At 37.6% G+C, this 24154-nt stretch overlaps 1 protein-coding gene across 5 annotated transcripts; it reads left to right on the plus strand.

Moving 5' to 3' along the window:
* The first annotated feature begins 62 nt into the window (after nt 1-62).
* LOC133524774 (uncharacterized) lies at nt 63-21278 on the plus strand. 5 transcript variants are annotated; one of them, XR_009800433.1, is made up of 5 exons: nt 63-157; nt 1760-2026; nt 2200-2281; nt 20217-20648; nt 21110-21278. XR_009800433.1 is itself a non-coding variant. In XM_061860918.1 (3 exons), the coding sequence occupies exon 1, from the start codon at nt 16811-16813 to the stop codon at nt 18335-18337; it is 1527 nt and encodes a 508-aa protein (XP_061716902.1). In that variant the 5' UTR covers nt 16786-16810; the 3' UTR covers nt 18338-20332; nt 20410-20648; nt 21110-21278. The 5 variants fall into 5 exon arrangements, 2 of the variants coding, with proteins under 2 accessions (XP_061716902.1, XP_061716901.1); XR_009800431.1 differs by having other exon boundaries at nt 75-157; nt 1760-2281; XR_009800432.1 differs by lacking the exon at nt 63-157 and adding an exon at nt 164-562 and having other exon boundaries at nt 1760-2281.
* Nucleotides 21279-24154: the final 2876 nt, after the last annotated feature.

The following is a 24154-nucleotide window of genomic DNA, read 5'->3' on the forward strand; positions in this document are numbered from 1 at the left end:
CTTATCAAAATCGTAGTGCTGTGTAATACACTTAAAGACTTGGCTTAAAGGTCTTGTAACCAGGCCATAAAATCCAAAAAAAAAAAATGTCACTGTCAGTGATGTCGACAAGCTCCTTGCTGGCCGCTGGACCATAACATAACCATATTTAAGACAGGTCAGTTCAGTCTAGCTTCACTAGCTACTCTAGAGACAGTCATTTCGCTTTGGGTTTTGATTCTGGGTGGTTTTCCATTAATAATTTTATTAATTTGCGCATAATTTTTTATATAATACTTGTTTGTGTCGGTCGTGATCTTTAGTGAACTTTGTTTCTGAACCATACATTTTTGCTTTGAATACAGAAAAAGATTTCGTACTAATGCTAGTTTTCTAAATGTTGTTTTCATCCAATGCAGTTTGAAGTTGATATATTTTTACTTCGCCGCATTCGTGTTGGCATCGGGTGATGTAATATTTTCTTCTTATCATATCGTGACTCATCGTGGGCGAGAGTGCTGAGGAAGCCGTCTGTCGTTGCTCGGTAGCTGCCATCTTAGTGTCTATGTCTGTTATTTTAGACGTGAGTGCTTTTTACAACAATGGTTTGTAGTGTCTTTGTTGTAAAATTTCTGTAATGTTTGTGAGAAGTGACTGTTGGTGAGTCGTTGCTGGGAATCATATAGGAACAGGGCTGGTATAATTCTATAGGAACAAGGCTGGTGTAATTGTATGGTAACAAGGCTGGTGTAATTGTATAGGAACAGGGCTGGGGTAATTGCATTCATGTTGATGGGCGAGTCACGGGTTAAAACATGAGTTGTTGTTTGTTGGAAATAAATGTGTTGATATTTTTAAATCATGCAATATGAGTATTCCTGCTATATCTTATAAATCTATTGATAGGATAATGTTCAGTGTTCAAAGCTTTACAAATTGTGAAATATTGTCGAATATGTCACTGTTTTGCCTTTTCATTTCAAAAAAATTTGAGTTGATGCATTATCTCATTTAGCACCTTATAAGTCCATCCTTTTGTTGGTTATAGCAAAATTTCAGAATTTTATAGATAAGACACATGGGTAGAAATGGGTAGATGGGGTAAGGTAAACACCGGGATAAGAACACTGTGGAATTGCCAGTGGTTGTCTTGTTCCAAGCAAATAAAATATTCTTTTTACTGCACCTCACTTTAACAATGCTGCTAGTTAGGTCCAAAGCTCAAATGAAGTTTTTAAATGGTTTTTGGCTTTAGAGCTGATTATACAACATGAAATATTTTTGTGCTCCGACTTGTATGGTATTCTTACTGGCCACTAGAGGTTGAATCTAGTGGAAAGATGAGGAAAATTTTGTTGTCTGAGTGGCACTGTAGTGCAAATTGTCTTCTGGACCTATGTAGCTTTGTATACCTTAGACATGTTCCAAAATGTCTTCGACCTGCCTGAATACAAATTTGCTGCTTTTTTCCTGTCAAATTATTCTGCGGAAAGTAGCTAATTATAATGTGCGCAAACAGGAAATATATCCAACAATTGATATCACTATTGCTTTTTGTTCCCATTTTGTAACTATTTTCATTGTAATGAACTAATTATCCTGTGTCATGAAGATTATATAATCACATTAATTGTTGTGGGGTTTTTATTTTGTCGTTTCCTATAATACGGTTTGTTCCAACTATCATAGGAAGTGACTGCATACCTCTTGGAAAATCAGTCAGTAAACTTGTTTTTTATTAGAAATAATGTTAATTTGTGAATATTTTATATAATTTCAGTGCTCCGCTTCAAGCAACTGCTGCAGTTTATCAAAAGCAGGAAATGTGATCTACGGTTGAGATCAGCAGCATGCTTCATATTCTCGAACTCAAAGTGCAAATCGACTGACGAAATTCCAAAGTTGTAAAGGACTAATTTCTAAGAGTTGAAGCAGAAATATTGGGAGCTTGTTCACAAAGTCAAACAATCTAATATGTAGCTTTAGACTTCGCTGATATGTTGAGCTCTATCTCTTTGTTACAATTTAAATGTAAATATACTCGATTGTAAGTCCGTGTTTTTATTAGAACGAACAAAAATGAAGACAAAAAACTAAAGTATAATTCATATTTATTCATAACCTTCAATGAATCTACCCTGAGATCTGTTGCTCATTTTCCAGATTTTTGTGTCTTAACAAGTTCGATTGTATCACGTTTCGTTTGATCTTCCTTTTTAGGTCGATAGAGAGACAACTTAGTTAGAGATATCCAAAAGGCGCGAAATATACGAATGGACCAGCCATATTTTGAATACAAAATGTAAGGATTAGCAATGATGTCTAGAATAAAGTGAATAATTTTGAAAACGAAAACTCCGCTAAACCAGCAGCAACACCACCAATACCAACCCGAACCATGAAAACGGGCCCCAAATTAATGACCATATATCTGGGAACAGTTGGTTCTGTACGTAGCCAACTAAGAAACTTTTAACGTCGACTGATCCTTGCATGCCGCTGGAAATTTGTTGAGATAGTGTCGCTGTTTGAACTTTTGTCTCCTTGGGGTTAATGATTCGTTCTTGCATCGCGTCCAAGTCCTCCTGTATATTCCACTGCCATTAGGTTCGCTTGATTTTCGTAAGTCCACGTCATTTCAGAGCTTGGTTTCAACTTCATCGGCTCATTAGTATCCACTCGATATCTTCCTTCCAGCTTGTAGTGCTCCAGCAGCGGCAGGTTGCACGAAATTTCGTTGGCGTTCTTAGTGAGGATGTGGGTCCGCGGCATCAGAAACATACTGGGATTCCTTTTGTCAATCGGTAGTCGATTGTAGCATTTATAAACATGTCTGTATGTCACTTCAACTGGCACACACTGCATAATGTGTACCACCTCCCCAGCCAAAACTGCCATTTAACCCGGACCTTCCATATATCTGAACGCAAATTCGTCTGGCTTGGTCGAAGCGATTGCCAAAGTGTTTTTCCAGAATTTCCTTCTCCAGTTTGCAGTAGTGCCTCATAACGTCTGAATAGAGAGACGTTACTTGCGAGCGTATATGCTTTTCGACATAGACGAATTTCGCGTTGACATACTGGAAAATATTCATGTTCTCAACGTTTATTTTTCCAGTTATAGTTTTTCCTAGGTGGCCCATATTGTTACTGTCTACGATGAACAGCTTAGGTGATTCTGTTTTCAGAAGTGTTACTGACGTGCAATGAAAATATGTAACGTGGTTCGATCAAATGACTCAGCTTCAGTCTTGAATTTTACGCAAACTCTTTTCTCAATAAATCTTGAATTCCCGAATATTTCCGCTGAAGATAAATACAGTACAGCGTCGATTGTCTTTTAGTGAATTTCAGACCACTAGGTATTTTAAATATAAGCTTTTCTATTTGAAAACTTTAGATGAGGTAGTAACCTGCCATCTATGGTTCTCTACTCTCTGGACGTAGTTCTAAGCAAAGCCTTCGAATTTTCCAATACTTGTCTATGAATCATCAACGGCCAACGGATAATTAGCGCTTATCGTTAGAGTTATGCGGTCTTATAACTCTCATACGACGTAATTCGCGGCAGGCCACAAAGAACATACTGTTGTGATTGTGGTGGAGCTTGTTTGTTGCACGAAATTTCGTTGGCGTTCTTAGTGAGCATGTGGGTCCGAGGCATCAGAAACATACACATACTGGGATTCCCTTTGTCAATCGGTAGTCGATTGTAGCATTTATAAACATGTCTGTATGTCACTTCAACTGGCACACACTGCACAATGTGTACCACCTCCCCAGCCAAAACTGCCATTTAACCCGGACCTTCCATATATCTGAATGCAAATTCGTCTGGCTTGGTCGAAGCGATTGCCAAAGTGTTTTTCCAGAATTTCCTTCTCCAGTTTGCAGTAGTGCCTCATAACGTCTGAATAGAGAGAAGTTACTTGCGAGCGTATATGCTTTTCGACATAGACGAATTTCGCGTTGACATACTGGAAAATATTCATGTTCTCAACGTTTATTTTTCCAGTTATAGTTTTTCCTAGGTGGCCCATATTGTTACTGTCTACGATGAACAGCTTAGGTGATTCTGTTTTCAGAAGTGTTACTGACGTGTAATGAAAATATGTAACGTGGTTCGATCAAATGACTCAGCTTCAGTCTTGAATTTTACGCAAACTCTTTTCTCAATAAATCTTGAATTCCCGAATATTTCCGCTGAAGATCAACGGCCAACGGATAATTAGCGCATAGCGGCAGGTTGCACGAAATTTTGTTGGCGTTCTTAGTGAGGATGTGGGTCCGCGGCATCAGAAACATACTGGGATTCCCTTTGTCAATCGGTAGTCGATTGTAGCATTTATAAACATGTCTGTATGTCACTTCAACTGGCACTCACTGCACAATGTGTACCACTTCCCCAGCCAAAACTGCCATTTAACCCGCAAATTCGTGAGGCTGGGTCGAAGCGATTGCCAAAGTGTTTTTCCAGAATTTCCTTCTCCAGTTTGCAGTAGTGCCTCATAACGTCTGAATAGAGAGAAGTTACTTGTGAGCGTATATGCTTTTCGACATAGACGAATTTCGCGTTGACAACCTGGAAAATATCCATGTTAGCCACGTTTATTTTTCCAGTTATAATTTTTCCTAGGTGGCCCAAATTGTTACTGTCTACGTTCAGTTCAGTTCAGTTTCTTTATTGATAAAAAATATTTTACTGGTCACACAGGTACATTTGAAATTATGCTAGATATACATAATTGTAGATAAAAATTAACAGATGAAAGTTTACGGTTCCTTAATTTAAAAAAATAATCGTGCAATAGTTATTACAATAATTTTTAAATTATCTCCTTGACGATACGATGAACAGCTTAGGTGATTCTGTTTTCAGAAGTGTTACATCACACAAGGACTCTAATCCAATTGCGGTGAGCGAGAAACTGGTGTCGGTAACACTCACCGAGTAGACTATTTCTTCGTTAGAAACTAGTTTAGTAGCTGATCCCTTATATAACGGAGAGTAGCTATGAGAATCACATTTCTCTTTCGGCTGTGGATCCCAGAATATATAACCTCCGACAGGGTCGATGCATTCTCCTTTGGAAAGCTTGCACGAGTATCCTGAAGGCAAAAATATTTTTTCTTCTTCCACCTTAACTTTTGCTACGTTCGAATTTAGAGTTATTAACGCGGTTCCCAGTGACAGTTACGCCATCCTAAGATCCGTAGGGATCTTCACAGTGGGAGCCACTACAACTACCATCAGACTTGATGGTACCACCGGATGGAATCACGCGCCTGTTAATCTGATTCGGCGTTAGATCAGCCATACTGACACCCTTCAAGTTTAATGCGCCAAATTTTTCTATGTATCATAAAATACCACTTGACACAAGGGAGCTATGTGAAAACATTCCACAGTGGTTGATAGTTCTGCTGATTTCAACTTTGCATTGAGAGATTTTCACGCTTTCATATTCGTTTAGTTGCTATTACTTCGGAAGATTTAGAGTGTAGCTTTTTCGAGATTTATTGGTTGATTTGCTACAATTGGGTAATTTGAAAATTAACCAAAAAATTTAACTGCGCGACATACACGTTAGATTTGATGCTTAAACCGAAAATGGTATACACTGCAGCCACTAACCTGAGAGCTGATGATGGAAGTTGGAATCTTGGAGTCCACTCGGTCAAGGTGAACTGCAGGGTCTCCTTTCACGTTTCTCACACGGTTTTAGAGAGTTTCGTATGCCGGCCGGCGGGAATAAACACTATGGAACACTAAGTATCTCAATTTTGGACATTCCATTAGAATACGTTTGGAGGTACGTTGAGATTTTAAAATGGAGTCACCGAGAAGACTAAACTTTTGTGTGAGTTGTCTTGCTTGCGCACTGGTTGCGTGTTGATCTTGCATCATCGGAAAGCATCGGGAATGTACTGATGGCGTGAAAGTTTGAAAATACTTATATTTAAAACATGAACAATATGGTTGTCATATTCTTGAATGCGACTGTCACAATCGGCGTCTTCAGACCGCAATCTCATTGTAAACATGAAAATCGATAGTATTCCCATATCTGAAACAATAAATAGTTTAATAGGGTTTAAAGCCGTCACGAAAACTCACTACTTTGGTCCATATACATTCGGTGACTTGGAAATTGCAATTACAGTTTACTATGAGCTTTGGGTTGTGCAATTGAAGTCCTGCCAACATAATGCTCTGTAAGAACGTCACTAGCAATTACGTCTTTATTTGTTGAAAACATCCAGAACCATTTTCCATGTCCTTAAGCCATCGCAACGGGACGACTTTGTAAGGGTGGAGAAAGTAAGACCTTACCAATTTTTCTTGAATTATACTACCGTGTTATAAAATTATAAGTTACATGTTTACTGGCAATACGAGTACTTGCTCCGTTTTTAACAATTTGCGTTTTATAAAAGTACTGTGTTGGAATTTTACGGGTTACAGGTACAAGTGCCTGTAGCTCAACCATAGACGAAAACATGGGAGTTTAATAGTTTTAAACTCATAATCGAACAAGCGTTTTATAACAATAAGTAGTGGTTCAGAAAAAAAGTAGCAGCACATTATGCGGATTTTTCATTTTATTTAGTGATAACTTATAAGTAGCGCATTTTTGTAGTAATCCGTACATACTATTCTATACAGTTAAATACAATCGTATTTCGCCTTTTATTACATGTCTACTAAGACTTTTTGAGCAGCGTCTTCTGAGAGAATTTATGAGGTGTTTCTCATAAACATAGTTTTTTCTTTAAGTTTGATAATAATAAGCTACTTAATACGAGTACATTATTAAATAGTCTTTTGTTCGATATTGCACTTATTTGATTTGACTTCACTTTGAGGTAGTTGCATGGAATTTCCATTTTTGTGTATTTGCGATTTTTACAGAAATTTGTCTCCCATAGAAACACCTCTGTGAGAGGTTAGATTGGAGACACTTCCTGACTACCTACCGTAGATGAACTCTAGTTTATTGGTATAATTTGCTAGTAAGATGGTATTCCTAAAAGCATACAACTAATTGTGAAAATTTAAATTCAAGCGTAGCATTGTGGAAAACGGCAAGTAAAGATTGTCAAATTGTGTTGTACAAAAAGTTACGAAGTACATTGCAATAAAAATGAGAAAACTTAAACAATCTGATATTTCTCAATATGATTTTATTGTTATTATATAGTATTTTATCTACAGATTACTGAAAAAAATAAACTGCTTCATAATTAGTAAAAAATTAAAAAAATATACTAGATAATTCACTGCCACTTTTTTACTGAACCACTCCTTATTGTAAATTACAAGTGTTGGTTGGTAGACTTGTAACAAAAACTGACGTAGGTTTGAGTCCTGTAACAGCATAATAGCAACTACTTGTAGTGGTACAGTGATTCGCTCTTTCGTTCGTAATTCTTACTGTTAATTAAGATTCGTTTTCTGATACAACCATTACTATAGTTTGTAGCTTTTATACAACGAACATATTGAACATACATTCTTTACCATTTGACCATCAATGTTTTAGAATATCTAAATATAAAAAATAAACCGGCCAAGAGCATGTCGGGCCATGCTCAGAGTAGGGTTCCGTAGTTACTCTTCCGTCACAATAAGCTAAACTGGAGCTTAAAGTATAGTAGATTGTTAACCAAGGGATGAACTGTGGATGTACGTCTTTTTACTATGAAGGGGAAACTTTTTGCGATAACTCAAAAACAGCTTAACTGATCATGTCCGCTATAGTTTTCATTTAATGTCTTTCTTAAGCTCTACTTCCACAATTTCATTCATATTTTTTGGACCTATGGTCCTATGGAGCCCAATTGTCATACAACATCAAACGTTGTTTGCAACTTTAGTCAGGAAATTCGTGACTAACTTAAAAGGTTTTGGTTGATTGATGGTTACCTTCTGAAAAACCTATTCTCCGGAGGAGCAGCATTATGTAGAAACCATTTCTCGACTGCCTAGTGGGAGGTTTTCTGTTCAAATTCCTGAGGAGGCACTAGGCCATAATTTCAACACAGCAAAAGTGTTTAGAAATTTTAGATAAAAAAATTGTTAGGGCCTTTCGTTTGACTTCTCTTGATGGTCAATATATTTTTTGAAAGTTTGCCCAGCGCTACATTTTATATGGTTCTTTCACAAGCAATATTGTGCCATTTTTGCCCAGTATTGTGTGGGAGTCCTATAGTAAATAGGTAGGTATACTAGTGTAGGAAAAAATCTTTGTACGGAACTCTCGGTGGGCGAGTTCGACTCGTACTTTGCTGGTTTTTTTTATTATGACTAACGATAGTCTACTGCGGCCGAAGTAGCGTAACAGAGATTATCATGACAGTCCTACCAATCAATACTTATACAGGATGGAATTTTTTAAGCCCACTTAAAAGAAAAGTACCTAAATGTGGAGTAGAATGTGCTAAAGTACATAAGTGGTGGTTTGTCCTTACCAGCAATATATACTCTATGTTGATAAGAGCCACCCTTGTACAAATTCAGCCTTTTCCCGCAAACAAATTTGCTTATGACACTCATGAAATTTTCTGCAACATTTGTAGAATTCGAAAGTCTATGACATTTTGACTGTGACTGACAGGTGCCTTAGTTTTGAGGTCTTGTAGAGAGTCCGTATCCTTTTAATCACTGTTCTCGCAGAATCGACAGTAATAGAGTTTGCCCAGCGAGTGGCTGCACAAAAAAAAGCGGCAAATTCAAAAAATCTTTAACTGGTAACACGAAGCATAGTGCAAAAAAAGTAATTTGATACTTGGTAATTCATACGTAATTAATTTTTGTTTTGATTAGTGACAGTTATATTTTTGATAGGATTAAAAATTACTTCATTTGTGTTTTATTTTGAAGTTTTGAACTCGGGTTAATTACAGGCGATTATTTATTAAGCATAAATATTTCCCTTGTGCTATTAAAGTAAACCTTCACAAGGGAAATATTTATGCTTCCCGTTAGTAATGATAAAAAAGTGACATATTGTATAATGGAGCTGAACTGAAGGTAGTAAGGTGAAAGAAAACACAATCTAGTTTCAATCTAGTTTTAATATTGTTAGTTTATAAAGGAGGTGCCTATTTATTTAAGATTCATAATCAAAATCGGATTCAAGAAATTCAATGCCTGACAGAGAACTGTCACTGTCATTGTCACTTTCCCGAACTTCTATTATGAATGGAGCTAGTTCAGTGTCTGTAATGTTGTCCTTAGACTTGTATTTTCGTTCCACATTTATTACATGGTCTGTACATTTTTTCCAATCTTCCGGGGTAATCATTGCAAAATATTCCCGGATCAAGTTTTCCGTATCTGAACCCGGTAGCCCCACATTTCTGCTGGCTATTTTTCGCTTTGTGAGGCTCCATATCAACTCAATAGCGTTTAGATCGCAATGGTATGGAGGCAATTTAAGGACCTCATGCCCATGCTGCTTCAATAACTCCTCTGCTGCATATATGGGGCCAATTTTATTTTCCTCGACAAGGCACATCAATTCTTCCTTTTTGAAACACTCTTCATATGGGATATTATTTTCCCTTAGCCATTTTTGAATGTCAGCCTTTAAGCTGTGCATGGTTGGAGGCTTATTTATTTGTGTTACATGGTAACTGGCATTGTCCATAACAATTATACTGGGCTCAGACAAATTTGGGATTAACATTTCTCGTAGCCACTTTAAAAAATTTGAACTGTTCATGTCATCATGATAGTCAGCTGCTTTGGATTTTGTGCTAAAAACAAGCAAAGCATTTGGCACAAATCCTTGCTCTGATCCAGCATGCACTATAATATGCCGCTTACCCGAGGAATTTTTTTCAACTAAACCGGAAGTTGAAGGCCCTTGCCATGACTTCTTTGGTCTATAATTTTGATGGACATATGTCTCATCAAGATACACATTTTTTTTTCCTTCTTGCCGTTTTTTATGTATAGCTCTAAGAAACCTTTGCCTCCACCCAGATATTTCAAATTTTTCCATGAGGATGGAGCGCTCTTCTTTATTTTTTTTAAACTCAAATCCGTTCTCTTGTAGTATTTTCCTCAGTGTTTCACAACATCCTGAGAATCCTATAGATTCTTTCAAATCCGCATGTAAGGCTCTCAGAGTAGGTACCTGCTTTTTGACCCAATAAAACTCGTTAATTTTATTACGAATGGCTGACACATCAAAATTGTCTAAATTTGACACAGTTGGTGGCCGGGGTCGTTTTTTCCCTGGCGTATTCCATTGGCCTTGGTTAATAGAGCCCTCTTTTTTAATTGTGCGTAGTGTACGAATGCTTACACCTGAAAAAAAAAAACAGTTTTAACAATAGGAATTTTAACAAAAGAACACTAAAATATTAATAAACCTAGATGTGAAAATATAGATTATTTATATTACCTGTCATAGTAGACACTTTCTCTAAATAACTTGATTCTGATGCGTTATTATCAATAACATTCTTCAGTTCTCTTGCTAGCTTTTCAATAGTTTCTCTAACATTTTCGTCATCTACGCCCGCTGTAATATAAATAAATCATAAGTTTAGTAATACAAACAAATGTTCCTATCTCGTAAATTAAAATTTGCTACAAGAAGCATCAACATTGTTTGATAATGACTTACCGGTCGCCTGAATGATTTCGTCCAATATTCGCTTCTTTTCTAGTAATCTCTCATTTTCGTCGTGTCGAACTTGATTATAGTTACTGATTATCGTAAATAACATGCTCCTCACACTGCTTCTAATCGGTTTAGCCATTATAATACGATATAAACTTCCGTAACGAAGGAAGTGAAGGAACTAACATGAGAATCTAGGTTATGTGTAAACTCGTTTGACAATATTTTTGACACTTTTGACAGCTAAAATTATTGCCATATATAGAATTCTCTAAAAACGCTTGTGCAGCGACTCGCTGGTCAAACTCTATGCTTTGCACTCTTGGTGGCTGCCAAAAACGTGAGATGGCCCATTTTTAAGTCCTCTCTCATTGATTTACGGTCAGCCTCCATAATTATTTTGCTTGATAATGCCGTAAGTTTTTGTAGCTTTGGCTCGAGCATTTTCCTGCCAAATAATGGCAACTTTGTATTAGCCAGAATCTGAAATGAAACACAATAAGTCAATTGAAATATAAAATTGTAGGTTAGATATTATGCGGTGTCTCCTATTACTTTGCGACTTGATTGGTGAGCGGCGCGGCCAAAGGACAAACAACGATCTTTTAATTCATTTATTGATTCGTGTGAACAGTGGTAGCGTCGGGAAGAGACCGCGCGAGCGATCGTATTCGCTTATCCCTAGCCTAGTCCTCCATATCAGGAACGCCAGCGTAAGCAAATGTGTCCCCACAGTAATCTCCTCCCTTTTTTACATAAAAAACACGATCAAAAGTAAAACAAAATCACTATCTAAAAATAAACTTCATAACAATAGGGTCTGTCCTATCTGTGTCGACCTTGTAACTGGCCATAAGCCTATCTATATATATAAAACGTTTAAGTAGTAAGGAACTACGGGGCCTTAATAAAAAAAATATATAAAATTAGTTCTTCTTTAGATTGTTTAGATCGGAATTTGATGTTGAGCAATCTGTCCTCCCCTTCTGCAACATTCTGCAATATGCCGATGACTTGGTGGTTTATACCACAGCCCACAATGTAGATGATGCATCTACAAGATTGAATGAGGCATTAGTGTACCTCAAAGACTGGTTGGATGAACATGGCCTTTCACTTTCACCCTCCAAAAGCTGCACAGTCACTTTTACACGCAGCCACTCCATTCCTAATGTTGTTCTCTACTATGAGGACCAGATTATTCCCAACAGCAGAAGTGTAAAATTCCTGGGTGTTATATTTGACTCCAAAATGACAGGTGTTCCTCATTTAAAGCATGTTGTTGACAAATGTGAAAATGGCATTAATGTGCTCCGATCCCTGTCTGGGGTCTGGTGGGGCGCTCATCCCTACTGCCAAAAACTTGTCTATAATACCATAATTCGTAGCCAAATGGACTATGGTTCATTTGTCCTAGAACCTTGCAATAAAGTAGCTCTCAAGAAGTTAGACGCTATCCAAGCCAAATGTCTTCGGATCATTCTTGGAGCCATGAGATCCTCACCAAAGAATGCCATGCAGGTTGAGTGTGTGGAAGCTCCCCTTTTTCTCCGTAGGCAACTCCTTGCAGACCGATATGTTTTGAGGGCTTGTTCGATATCCAATCACCCCCTCATTCCTCGCTTACAGGCTCTCTCATCTGTGGTATCTGTAAATGCATATTGGACCCATAAACAAACACCAAGATTCATTACCAGCTTGAGAAAAATTGAAAACCTCCCATCCTCACTTTATAACACAGAGAAAAACCCAATATTTGAATTTGAATATAATTATTTAACTTACTGCCCCAGTGTAATTTTAGATTTTAACATCAACAAAAATGATCCAGGAGCTAATATTAAATTAAACAAAGAATTGGAAAAATGGCAAGATTTCTTACCAATCTTCACTGATGCTTCAAAATTGAACCCCAATAGCTGTGTAGGAGCAGCAGTTTGGATCCCTAGATACCACATCCTCTTATCATACAAATGTCCCTCCCAGTGCTCCGTCTTCACTGGGGAATCAATTGCCTTAATGGAAGCAGTGGCATATGTTGAGTCTCACAAAATTCCCAAAGTTATCATCTTCTCTGATGCCAAAAGCTGCCTCCAAGCCGTATCAGGTAACCAGCTCAAAATGAAAATGATTTCCCCTTTCATCCTGAAACTTAAACAACTACTGTACAGATGTGAAGAAATAGGTTTACAAGTAACATTAGTCTGGATTCCGGGTCACTGTGGGATCGACGGCAATGAGAACGCCGACATGTGGGCTAAGCAGGCCACCCTTAATGGATCGGAGACTCACAACATGGTTCTAGCGTCTAACTTAATGATTAAAGCTCGCCGTGACTCGAGGGACGATTGGCAAGAATTATGGGATTCTTCTAGACGCCATGTTGGAAAACATTATGGAATCATACAACCAATTATAACTCATAAACCGTGGTTCTTCCGTTTTCGTTCTGCTAGTAAATGGGCCACGTCTACACTCTGCCGTCTCCGTTTGGGTCATGTCTGTACTCCTGTATTCCTCGCTAAAATTAGGGTGCGGGACAGCTCTTTATGCGAGTGCGGTCTTGACGAAGGAACTTCGGATCACATTTTCTTTTCTTGCAATAGACTTAACCGCTCGTTATATGATGTATTACCGAATAATATCCCGAGGCCTATCAATTTTCAAACGCTTCTAGTTCTCATGGATCCTCCCATCACTGGAATTCTTCTTAAACACATACAAGAAAATAATATAAAACTTTAACGGCTCTACATTTTCTAGTAAAATCACCTTATCTTATGTCTATTGTCCATTTCTTATCTCTCCTTATGTTGGTATGCCTTCTAATTGTCAAAACTGTTACCTTTCCCGCTCTTTTTCTAATAAACTGTACATGTCCTGTGTTGTCTGTGATGTCCTTAACAATAAATGTTTTTTGTTTTAGGTACCTACCATAAGTCCTTTTACCAAACCAAAATTTATCATACACCGAACATGCTTATCGTGCGTGGTACGTCTTAAAACGTCGTCATTGGCAAAATCCCTCCTGCCAAAACACAAGAGGGGAAAGCCAGGAAAAAAAAAAGGTTATGTTTATCAAAAATGTAGAAAAGTTTATAAAGTTAACAGGAAAAAAAATAGTATAAGAATGATTGTACCTGAAGAAAGAAGCATGTTAATGATTTGTTGAGATCTATTGTTCATCTACATTCGGCTCCTAAAACAAGAAATTTTTAGTAAATAGTAGGGAATAATGGAGATTATAAGAATTAAGTACATACATAATACGTTTAAGAAAAGAAAACTTACAATATGGTTGTTGGGAGGAACCCTCAGGATGGGTGGAGACTTAGGCCTTAACGGGCGTACAGCCAATGGTCCTGTAAGCTATGAAAAAAAAAATATATAAAATATATTAATTATATAGTGATGAGGTTACACAATGGTTTAGTTAGGTTAAGAACAGAGGCAGCAATAGGCATGAGTGACGTGGACCTCGAGGTCCGAGGGGCCTCACGCATCAGATAAGTAGAATGCCTTGGACACAGCGTAAAAGTGTTCTTTATTTCTTGCACCACCAGTGGGTCTCGCTGAGTGTACCTTGCCCACATGGAATTTTGATATAGCCTCGCCACTAAAGAATGTAACTTTTAGACGAAGTTCATAGAATAAAACTAATTTACCACATCAAGGAGCATCTTGGCATCTGGATGGTCGCACTAAAACAATAAAATAAATAAATAATAATAATGAAAATATGGAATGCTTCACAAGTTACACGCATATATTAAGGTGAATAGTTACCAAAAGGTCCAATAGGTCCGGGGGAGGATTGGGATCCTGTGGACATGAGAGAATGAAAATGAAATAAAAATTAATATATATACTCGTATATACTAATCTTGACTACCTTGAATGTGTAAGTAAATCAAATTATTGACACCTGATTTTGCTCCTCTCGTCTTGTGCTTTGTATGTTGGTCTTTGCTCCTTGTCCAGTGACCTCTTGCTAAAAAAAAAGAAAAAAAAATAGAAAGTTTGTAACTTTGAAGGGAGGTTAATAATAGAGATCAAAAATAAGAGTTATTGTACCTGAGTGGGATGCAAACCCAACTAAAAAAAAAAGGAGAGAAAGGGAAAATTATAATAATAGTAAATCAGGGCAGTCAAAAGTATTAAAGAATATTATCAATAGATACAAATAATGCTTCTGCTATTTTCTTTAACAATCTTTTTCTACCAGATCTATAGGCGGATCTGTCACTGGAGAAGATAAAATTAAATTCTATAAGCTTACCTCTTTATAAATCTCTTCCATTTTTTCGTTCAGAATGGCCTCTTCACTCTCCTCCATCTAAACATATATATATATAAAAAAGGGTTTCTCATTTTGACAAACTAAAAGAAAAGGGAGGTAGTAAGATATACAAACAGGAAATGGAAGATAATTTGTGAGGTCCACTTCTGGTTGAGGAAGTTCAGCAGGCTGAAAAAAAAAGAAAAAGAAGTACTTAAGGTTAGAAAGAAAAAAAAAGTTCAATACATAACTATCTAAAATAAGTTTATTCATTATACATACATTCAAGGAAGCTGGTTTGGGACGTTTGTTCTGAAAAAAAAAACACGGTAACAAGCATACTAAATTCGTCATATTGTCTAACAATCTGTTTGAGAATTAAGGGGTAAAAATATTTTATGGAAATTAACGTAAAAATATACTTACTGCTTTTCGCTTTTCTTTCCGTTTTTCTTTCCGTTGAATAGAGTCTATCCAGCGGCAAACATCCTTAAAAGTATAAGCAACGCCGAATTTCTCTACGCATTCCTTTAAGAAAGCCAGCTTGGCTTTGTACCGCAAATTGTGTGTGCGAGTCTGGGGATGTTTGAAGTTCCATAAAATAGGGAACTTCTCAAATAACAATTGTTTGGCAGGGGGATTCATCATATAGTCCAAAAGTTGAAAGTTCGCCACCGATCATAAATTTTCAAGTAATCAGCGGTTAAGGAAATTTTATTGGGTTACCAGAAAAAAAAAAACAAAATTAAAGTTAAAGGACACTAGTACAGACATCAGATTTTGTTTAGGGAAAAGACCGGCAATTTGAAAATATAAGCGCAACCTCTTGTGGGAAGTATGAATTTTGTGCATCTTCTACGAGTGGAATAGGAGTGTATAGTTTCGCCTAGGTATTTTGACATGCTATCCTTGTCTTATATAGCATATTAGAGTTGGAATATGGGGCAGGGGGTAATGGTAATCTTCATGATACTATTTTGGTGGCAGGTCGAGATTGCAAAATTATTTATGATTAGAATTTTTATAACAAATTATCAGTAGTTATAAATATTTTGTTTATTTAAAAGAAAAAAAAATCCAGTCAAGGGAGGAACGCTCGAGATTCCCTCTCTGTGCGGAGTTCCCTCTCTGGAGGGGGTTTAACAAATTATGAATGTCCTAAATGGTTTTGAAATAGTTCATAGATCGATAACTTTCAATTTTAACTTTGACAATTGAGTTTTTACGTTTTGAAATAAACAAAGAGCGGTCTTGCGGATTAATTGTGAGAAAGTATAGTAATATTTGGCCCAAATTGTAGGGTAAGGTGCTCTTAGAGTGCGAGGTCTATATGAGGGCGCACCTTACGTCACACGAGTCCAATAAGCCATCTGTAGCTAACTTCAGTTGTATTTTGGTGCTCTAGGGAACCGGTGCGCGCTGCCGAAAAATAATCGAAATTCATGGAAAAACGTGGATTCCAGGTAAACCTAAAGTTTTTTTGACGTTTTGATCTATTTTTCTTGTGTTTAACAATGATTGCTGTCTAAAAACTATGAAGAAAACAATAAAACGAACTGTCACAACCCACAAATTATAAACTAGTCTAGCGATGAATAAAGAGCAAATGACCGCGTTCTCCGATAGATGGCGTGACGAGTCCATCATTTCGTGTTAGGGCGTAGTTACTAAGAGTGCGCAGTTTAGATGCGAACAAGAGTGCGCGCGCACTCTTACATACCACTTGATTTTTAGTTTTGATTTTTTTATTTATTTGCTTATTATTATGTATTTAGCATACGTAACTATTTATTTACAGTATGTCTACGAAAAAGAGAAAGACTGATCGAAAGAATTGTCCAGCCGATGTACTTGAAGAAGCTCGGAAGCTCATAGAAAAAGGTCAGTCAAACAGATCAGTCGCCGAGGCTTTTGGTATGCCAGAATCATCGTTGAGAAAACGTCTGAAGAGAGGTGAACCTGCTACTAAATTGGGTAGATACGAAACAACATTTACGGAACAAATTGAAGAAGACTTCTGTAATTATTTGAAACTTCTAGATGATATGTACTTTGGCTTGACAGCAAAACGTTTGAGAGAGTTAGCTTTTGAATTCGCCGTCGCGAATAATATACCACATAGGTTTAACACAGACACAAAATTAGCAGGCAAGGGATGGTTAAGAGGGTTTCGAAGCCGTCATCCAGAAATATCGTTGAGACAACCAACGTCAACTAGCATTGCTCGTGCTATGGCGTTTAACCGGCCACAAGTTGAGCGGTTTTACATCAATCTTATGGTGTTGCAAGATAGATACAATTTTCCGCCCCACCGTATTTTTAATATGGACGAGACTGGCTTCACCACTGTGCCTAATAAACCTTCAAAAGTTTTGAGCACAAAAGGAAAACGGTCAGTGAGTAAAATATCTAGTGCAGAGAGGGGAGTCAACATTACAGCCGTGAATGCTATGAGTGCATCGGGTGTTTATGTCCCACCAGCATTTATATTTAAGCGCAAAAGAATGAAGCCCGAGCTTTTAGATGGCGCACCAGCTGGGTCCATCGGTATGATATCCGACTCCAGTTATATAAATTCGGATCTTTTTCTGGATTGGTTGTCACATTTCAAAGATTATACAACGCCAACGAAAGAAAACCCAGTATTACTAATTTTGGACAACCATGTGTCACATTGCACGATTAGAGCTATTAATTTTTATCGTGACAACCACATCCACGTATTGACTTTGCCTCCTCATACTAGTCACAAAATCCAACCACTTGACTGTGGATTCCACACAGTCTTGAAAAAATACTATGCCAATGAATGCGAAAAATGGCTGCGCAACCATCCCGGTAGGGCGATCACTGTTTTCCAAATGGTGGCAATTTGTTCCCCTGCTTACCTCAAAGCTGCAACTTTAGCGTGCGCAGTTCAGTGCTTCAAAGTCACTGGTATAGTGCCTTACGACCCAGATGTCTTTACTGACGCAGATTATTTAGCAAGCTCAGTAACTGAAAGAAAACGAGGTGATGATAACGCTGAAAGTGCCACTGATGTGCCATTAGTCGATTCTGGAGCATCGATTGTATCAGAGGCAATACCACAAACCTCACGCAGCCCCTTAATGGATTTAACAAATGTGGGAGGTCCTACAAACTCATCAGTGATTTCAACCGAACATTCGGCTGCAAACGAATCACCAATGCAGCCAACTGAAGTCTCTTCACATAATACAAATTCTGCTACAACTGGAAAGCCCAAAACAATAATGGATATTTGTCCCATCCCCAAGGCCCAGCCAAGACCAGTCCCTCAACGAAAACACAAAAAATCTGACATAATTAGTAGTTCACCGTATAAAATTGAAATCGAAAAGCAAGAAGCACAAAAGAAACCTAAACCTAAACTGAAAATTGACATTCACACTTTTTCCTTGATACATTTCGAAGTCTACTAAGTAACCGCTCGGTTTATTCAAGCACCAAACCTTGAAGCCAAACCTCATTGGTTTACCGCGTATGTACTGTTTGCAACCATGCCTTCCAAAATACTCCACCATTGGGGTACAAAATTGTGTAAACTTACCTGGAAACAGAACTCCTGAGTGAGCAATACTAGGGACGGTATTCTGTTCCATAATATTTTGCGGGTTCATGAAATTTAGACTTAAATATTTTTTTTGTCTTCGAAGTTAAATCATTGGTGTATTTGTTTAACGCTTTCAACGTAGAATAGGATGCATTTTTCTTTGAATTGTTTATGTTCTAGCTCAGTCATCCTCCCCACAAAATCTTCTTTCATTAATACTCGTAATGAAGTAGTATTACCACCCAGGTATACTTGATCAAGAGGTAGATGCTTTTCTCTTAGTTCGAAATCCACATTTAATATTTTTGTCTCTAAATCCAAGCTCTTGTTTTTCTCATCTTTAGTCAGTTGTAGCAAATTTGGTGTAATGAAGCAGTCCAAGATAGTTTTGTATATCATAAAAATCCGTTCATATAACAAATAAAGTTTAGGACTTTCTGCTTGCATTTCTTTGTTAATATCATGGAAATAGGGCAACACATAATCCAAGAAATTGAGATATAACTCTGTTGATGGATTCATACATTTTTCAAGGATTTTCTGAGCTGCAAGTAGCCTATCATTCAAAACTATACTTTGGAAATATAACTTTAAAGCTGAAAGCTGTTCCAATAGCCTTTTTACTACTGGAAGTAGAGACAGCCATCTTGTCTGTGCGGGGTGTAACAGTCTATGAGGTTTCACTTCGACAAAGCACTGGAATTCTTTATAATCACCCTGACATGTAGATTATATATATAATTGTACAAATCCCTTGCAAAGTGCTCTACACCCCTAGGAAGAGTTTTACATAAGCATATGAAGCACACAGGTATGATGATATTGATCTCCAAAAAAAAAAAGCGCTGGTGGCCTAGCGGTAAGAGCGTGCGACTTGCAATCCGGAGGTCGCGGATTCAAACCCCGGCTCGTACCAATGAGTTTTTCGGAACTTATGTACGAAATATCATTTGATATTTATCAGTCGCTTTTCGGTGAAGGAAAACATCGTGAGGAATCCGGACTAATCCCAACAAGGCCTAGTTTACCCTCTGGGTTGGAAGGGCAGATGGCAGTCGCTTTCGTAAAAATTAGTGCCTACGCCAAAGAAGATGTCTGTGACTTTTAGAACTTATTCTAGAAACATTCTAGACTAGTACTTTTATACAATTGTTTTTTTTTGTCTGACAATATTTTATGAAATTCTTAGTATTAAACGTGATATATGAATTATATTCATTAGTATTATATATGCAATAATATTTACATCAATAAATTGTTCTGATAATTAGTTTAAGATAATAATATGTAATACTGTCTTACTATTCATAAATGCTTGTTGCTAGGCCGTTATGTGTTTAATCTAGACTTATCCGTGGGCACAGAAATAAGCATAACTTGCAAAGATAAGTTGCCGAAACAATTTGCGCTAGCGAAGCTATTGAAAAGTCATGATATTCTAGGTATCATTAGAGTCAGGTACGTTAATCCATATAAAGTGCTTGTCCAATTTGATAATTAAACCAGCGCTGAGCGGCTTATTTCCACGGTTGCTATACACGAGTTGTTGGGCTGGCGGTGTCAAAAAACATACGAAGTTGGTGTTTCATATGGCATTATAAAATATGTGGATTTAGATTTAAATGAAAAAGATATGATAGAAAGTATGACATGCGGAGTAGAAATAGTTTCGGTAAAAAGATTAAGTAGAAAAAGTTCGGATGAATCAGGATGGAAGGACAGTGAGACCGTGAGCTTTTAACTTTCAGATCGCTGATGTAAACTGCAGGTTGCTGCACGTAAATGCGCAGTACCCGGGAAGACTACACCACCAATTCATTGCGCCGGCTATACGATCTTAGAATCGGATCGTATTATCTGCTGGGTAAGTTTATAAATTATTTTATACAGAAACATGCTTATTGAGAGCGGAAAATTATTAATTTGGTTACACAATTTCAGGAGATTCAGGTTACGGACTGGAGCCATGGCTTATGACTCCAGTCCTTAACGCTGCACCGGGGTCCGCGGAGGAGCGCATGGCACTGCCAGGTCCGCAACATCATCGAGCGGACCAATGGCTATTTGAAGGGGTCACTGCGGTGCTTGGGTTTGGACCGGTCTCTACATTATAGCCCTGAAAAGTCCTGCCGCCTTATCTATGCGTGTTGTACCATTTACAACATAATGAAACATTTTAGGTGAGTTAGTACATACGTCTATTAGACAACAATGATATTAGTAACAATGATATCTATCTATCTATCTATACATCTTGTAAAACAAACTCCCCGCCGCGTCGTTAAGCTTTTCCCGTTATTAGTTATTAAAATATAACATTTGGCGCACCATTTTCAAATCTGAATAGAGTGCATAGTAGCTTAGTCTCCTCGACTAAGTTTCTTTTTCAACTATGATTATCTAAGACTCGCCGTGGCTCTAATGTGAAGCCAAATGTGCAACGGCCACCAAGGGCTTAGTTGCCCAAGAAGCGCCAGTCTTTCTCCACACTTTTGGACTGTGCCACAATTAGGTACAAAAAAGAGATCTGAAATAATTTTTCGAAATTTTGAAGATAATTTGCAAAGGTTTATAGTTTCTTGCATTTATATCAATTTGTAATTTTCTTACTCACTAAATTGTGTAATTTTATTGTTACTAGGGTGGAAATGGACGAACCGTTGGAAGAACCCGTCCAACAACACAGGCCGGAGCCAGTACCACAGGCGGCACTTTATCAGGCCGCTTTGAACAAAAGAAATCAACTCATCTTTACTTACTTTAATTAAGATTATTTAACTTTTAGAATTATATTTTCATGTTGATTTCAATTGATTTCGTTTTATTTTTGCATTGTCTTGAATCATAAACTCGCTAACTCTATGCAATCACCTACCTATACAGGATGAATGGAAGGACACGAGTTAAAGTAGATACGGTTCTCATCAACAGGGTCGCTCCAGACCAAATGATCTGCCGCCCCATCATATAAATGTTCGCGGTTATAGCCCTGATCCAGTGAGGTATCCATCCATACGCGGCACACGATCCATCTCGAATTTTAGCGTGACGGACATGTATTTCATACACAAATGTCTCGTTGCTATATTTTGTTAATTTAAATTTGGTCCAGTCGTTGAGAACATAATTATGTGCATACTATAAAAATGTTTTTAACACTGACTTATTTAACCCTTTACCAGGCCCCGAAGAACCAGCGTGTCTTAATACGTACTTTATATTCTGTTGCAACCGTATTGAACGCCTTGTAAAAAATGTATTTATGAACGTCGGAGATCTTCCTTTAAACCAGAAATAAAAATGTGGGTTAAGGTTATCCCATCGCCTGTCTAAGTAATGAACTGTCATACTAGATTTTGTCTTATTATATTCTTGATCAGGCCAAGGGATATATTCCACCCACATCTTATATCGGTTATAATAGTCAAGGTTTAACTCCAAATCTCCTATGAAACATTATATCAATCACTGAAAAAAAAAATCACTTACTTACGTGAGTTTTTATGACATGACAAGACAATTTACCGGGCCATGGGAAATATAGCTCCCACACAGTTAAACTCTAATAAGGCCATGGGATAATGTCAACCCACATCCTAATTCTGGTCATACATAATAATGCATGAATATTTAGCAATGTTTCCGATTACATTAGCTTTCAACACTCAAAATCTACAAAATATCAAAAAATTGTTCGACCTATGTACTTCTGTTTCATAGAAATTATGAAAAGTGATCGAATTTCTCCGTAGTTTACTGAAATTAGCGTTCAAGTGAATTTAAACGGCTGCCAAAGATATATTACGCAATTTAGAAGCGTGTTGTGAATGAAGATCATAAAATAATATTTTCAGGGATTGACAAAATATTTTGTAGGTGGTTTGGAGTTAAAACCTGACTACGGTAACCGATATAAGATGTGGGTGAAATATATCCCTTGGCCTGGTAAAGGGTTGAATAAAACCTTCAGGAAATGTATTATTAAAGTAAATAAAAACATTCAAAATTTCAGTTGGTGTATAGGGCCGTGTACACGACGCCTCTCTCGCCTGGCTGCACCGCGGATCTCATTTGCTATATCCTGGAAAAATAAATATTTGTGACTAATTGATTTGCTAGTCATGTAAATATTTTAAGAGTAGTCCCAATTAATTGAATATTTAAATCTAAAATTGTGTAAATTACCCATGAAGAGTATTCTGAAAGTATATACGAAGCTAAATCGATTATGGCAGCTACTAAATATCGTTATTGAAGCGCTGGTAGCCTAGCGGTAAGAGCATGCGACTTGCAATCGGGAGGTCGCGGGTTCACACCCCGGCTCGTACCAATGACTTTTTCGGAACTTCATGTAGGAAATATCATTTGATATTTACCAGTCGCTTTTCGGTGAAGGAAAACAACCTGAGGAAACCGGACTAATCCCCAGCAAGGCCTACTTTACCCTCTGGGTTGGAAGGTCAGATCGTAAAAACTAGTGCCTACGCCAAATCTTGGGATTAGTTGTCAAGCGGACCCTAGGCTCCCAGCATGAGCCGTGGCAATTTGCCGGGACAACGCGAGGAAGAAGAACTAAAATTCGTTATTTTGCTTTCGAGATTACAATTATGCATATTAGGTTCAATTATATGATTGCAATTATGCATAGGTTCAAGGTAGGTATGCGTGTTATTTAGTTCAAAATTTAATTCTTGGCACCTCCTAATTAGTTAAATTGAGAACTTAATTTCTCCACTATCTTAAGGTTGTCTGCCTTTAGCGATAAGACCTCCTGTTTATGTAGGTATTATGTATGTCTCCTTGTTTTATTTGGAGATTGTGCCGTAAAGAGGATTTGTAGTATGTTATAAACATAATTATGCACAAACCCGCAATATGAGGTTGGTTTCTCTTTGAGCGACCACAAAAGCAGCAGAATGTAGTTGCTGGTGCGTGCGCCGCCGAGCAGTCGGCGCGGGGTTTGGGCGTGGAGGGCGGACTAAACGAGGCCTCGTCGGAAGCGAGGGAGTTACCACAACTATTTCGGCGTGATCAATATGATCAGCCTGTAGTTGCTGCGACCCTCCCGCCTCTAACGAGGACTCCGACGCTCCAGTATCAACCTATTCAATATGGGAAAATGTACGTGTGCTTTATTTATTTTGACATTACTTAAAGTGACTGCTGTAGTAAATGTGAAAGTCTAAGACAAAGTCGTGCTGCGGATTTGATAGCTAATGAAGGCACATTTCCAAAGTATACGTTTCAAGATTCAGTGACCACAAAACATATGGCGCTGTACCGCGCCATTTATTTCATCTATCGATATATATAATCGATAGGCACGATTTTTTGTTAGGATATCACATCATTATACAATCAATGAATCTGTAATCGGATGTTAAGAAATAGGTATAATCAACCTACCTAGATTATTTCAAAAATAGGTAATTTTTTCCCTTTTTTCGGTATTTGATACTTACAATTCCCGAGCCAATCCCTGTCTCCTGTTCGACGCCGATGCCCGTGGCGCACTCTGTGCCAATGGCACCAAGGTTTTTTTTTAAAGTTGTGCCTAATTCGGGGACGACCTCCGCGTTCCCCGTTCTATTAAAAGAGAGGCGGATCCGTCCCCCCTCCGCACGGGCTTTTTTTTTCAATTCACGCCACGTCTGAAATATATTATTATGAAAAATTTAGTCATATA

This window comes from Cydia pomonella, chromosome 14 (genome assembly GCF_033807575.1).
Source record: "Cydia pomonella isolate Wapato2018A chromosome 14, ilCydPomo1, whole genome shotgun sequence".
In the NCBI taxonomy this organism is placed as follows: domain Eukaryota; kingdom Metazoa; phylum Arthropoda; class Insecta; order Lepidoptera; family Tortricidae; genus Cydia; species Cydia pomonella.

Coding starts and splice junctions, on each gene's coding strand:
- LOC133524774 (XM_061860917.1), top strand. CDS start 16,811: ATGCCAGAATCATCGTTGAGAAAACGTCTGAAGAGAGGTGAACCTGCT.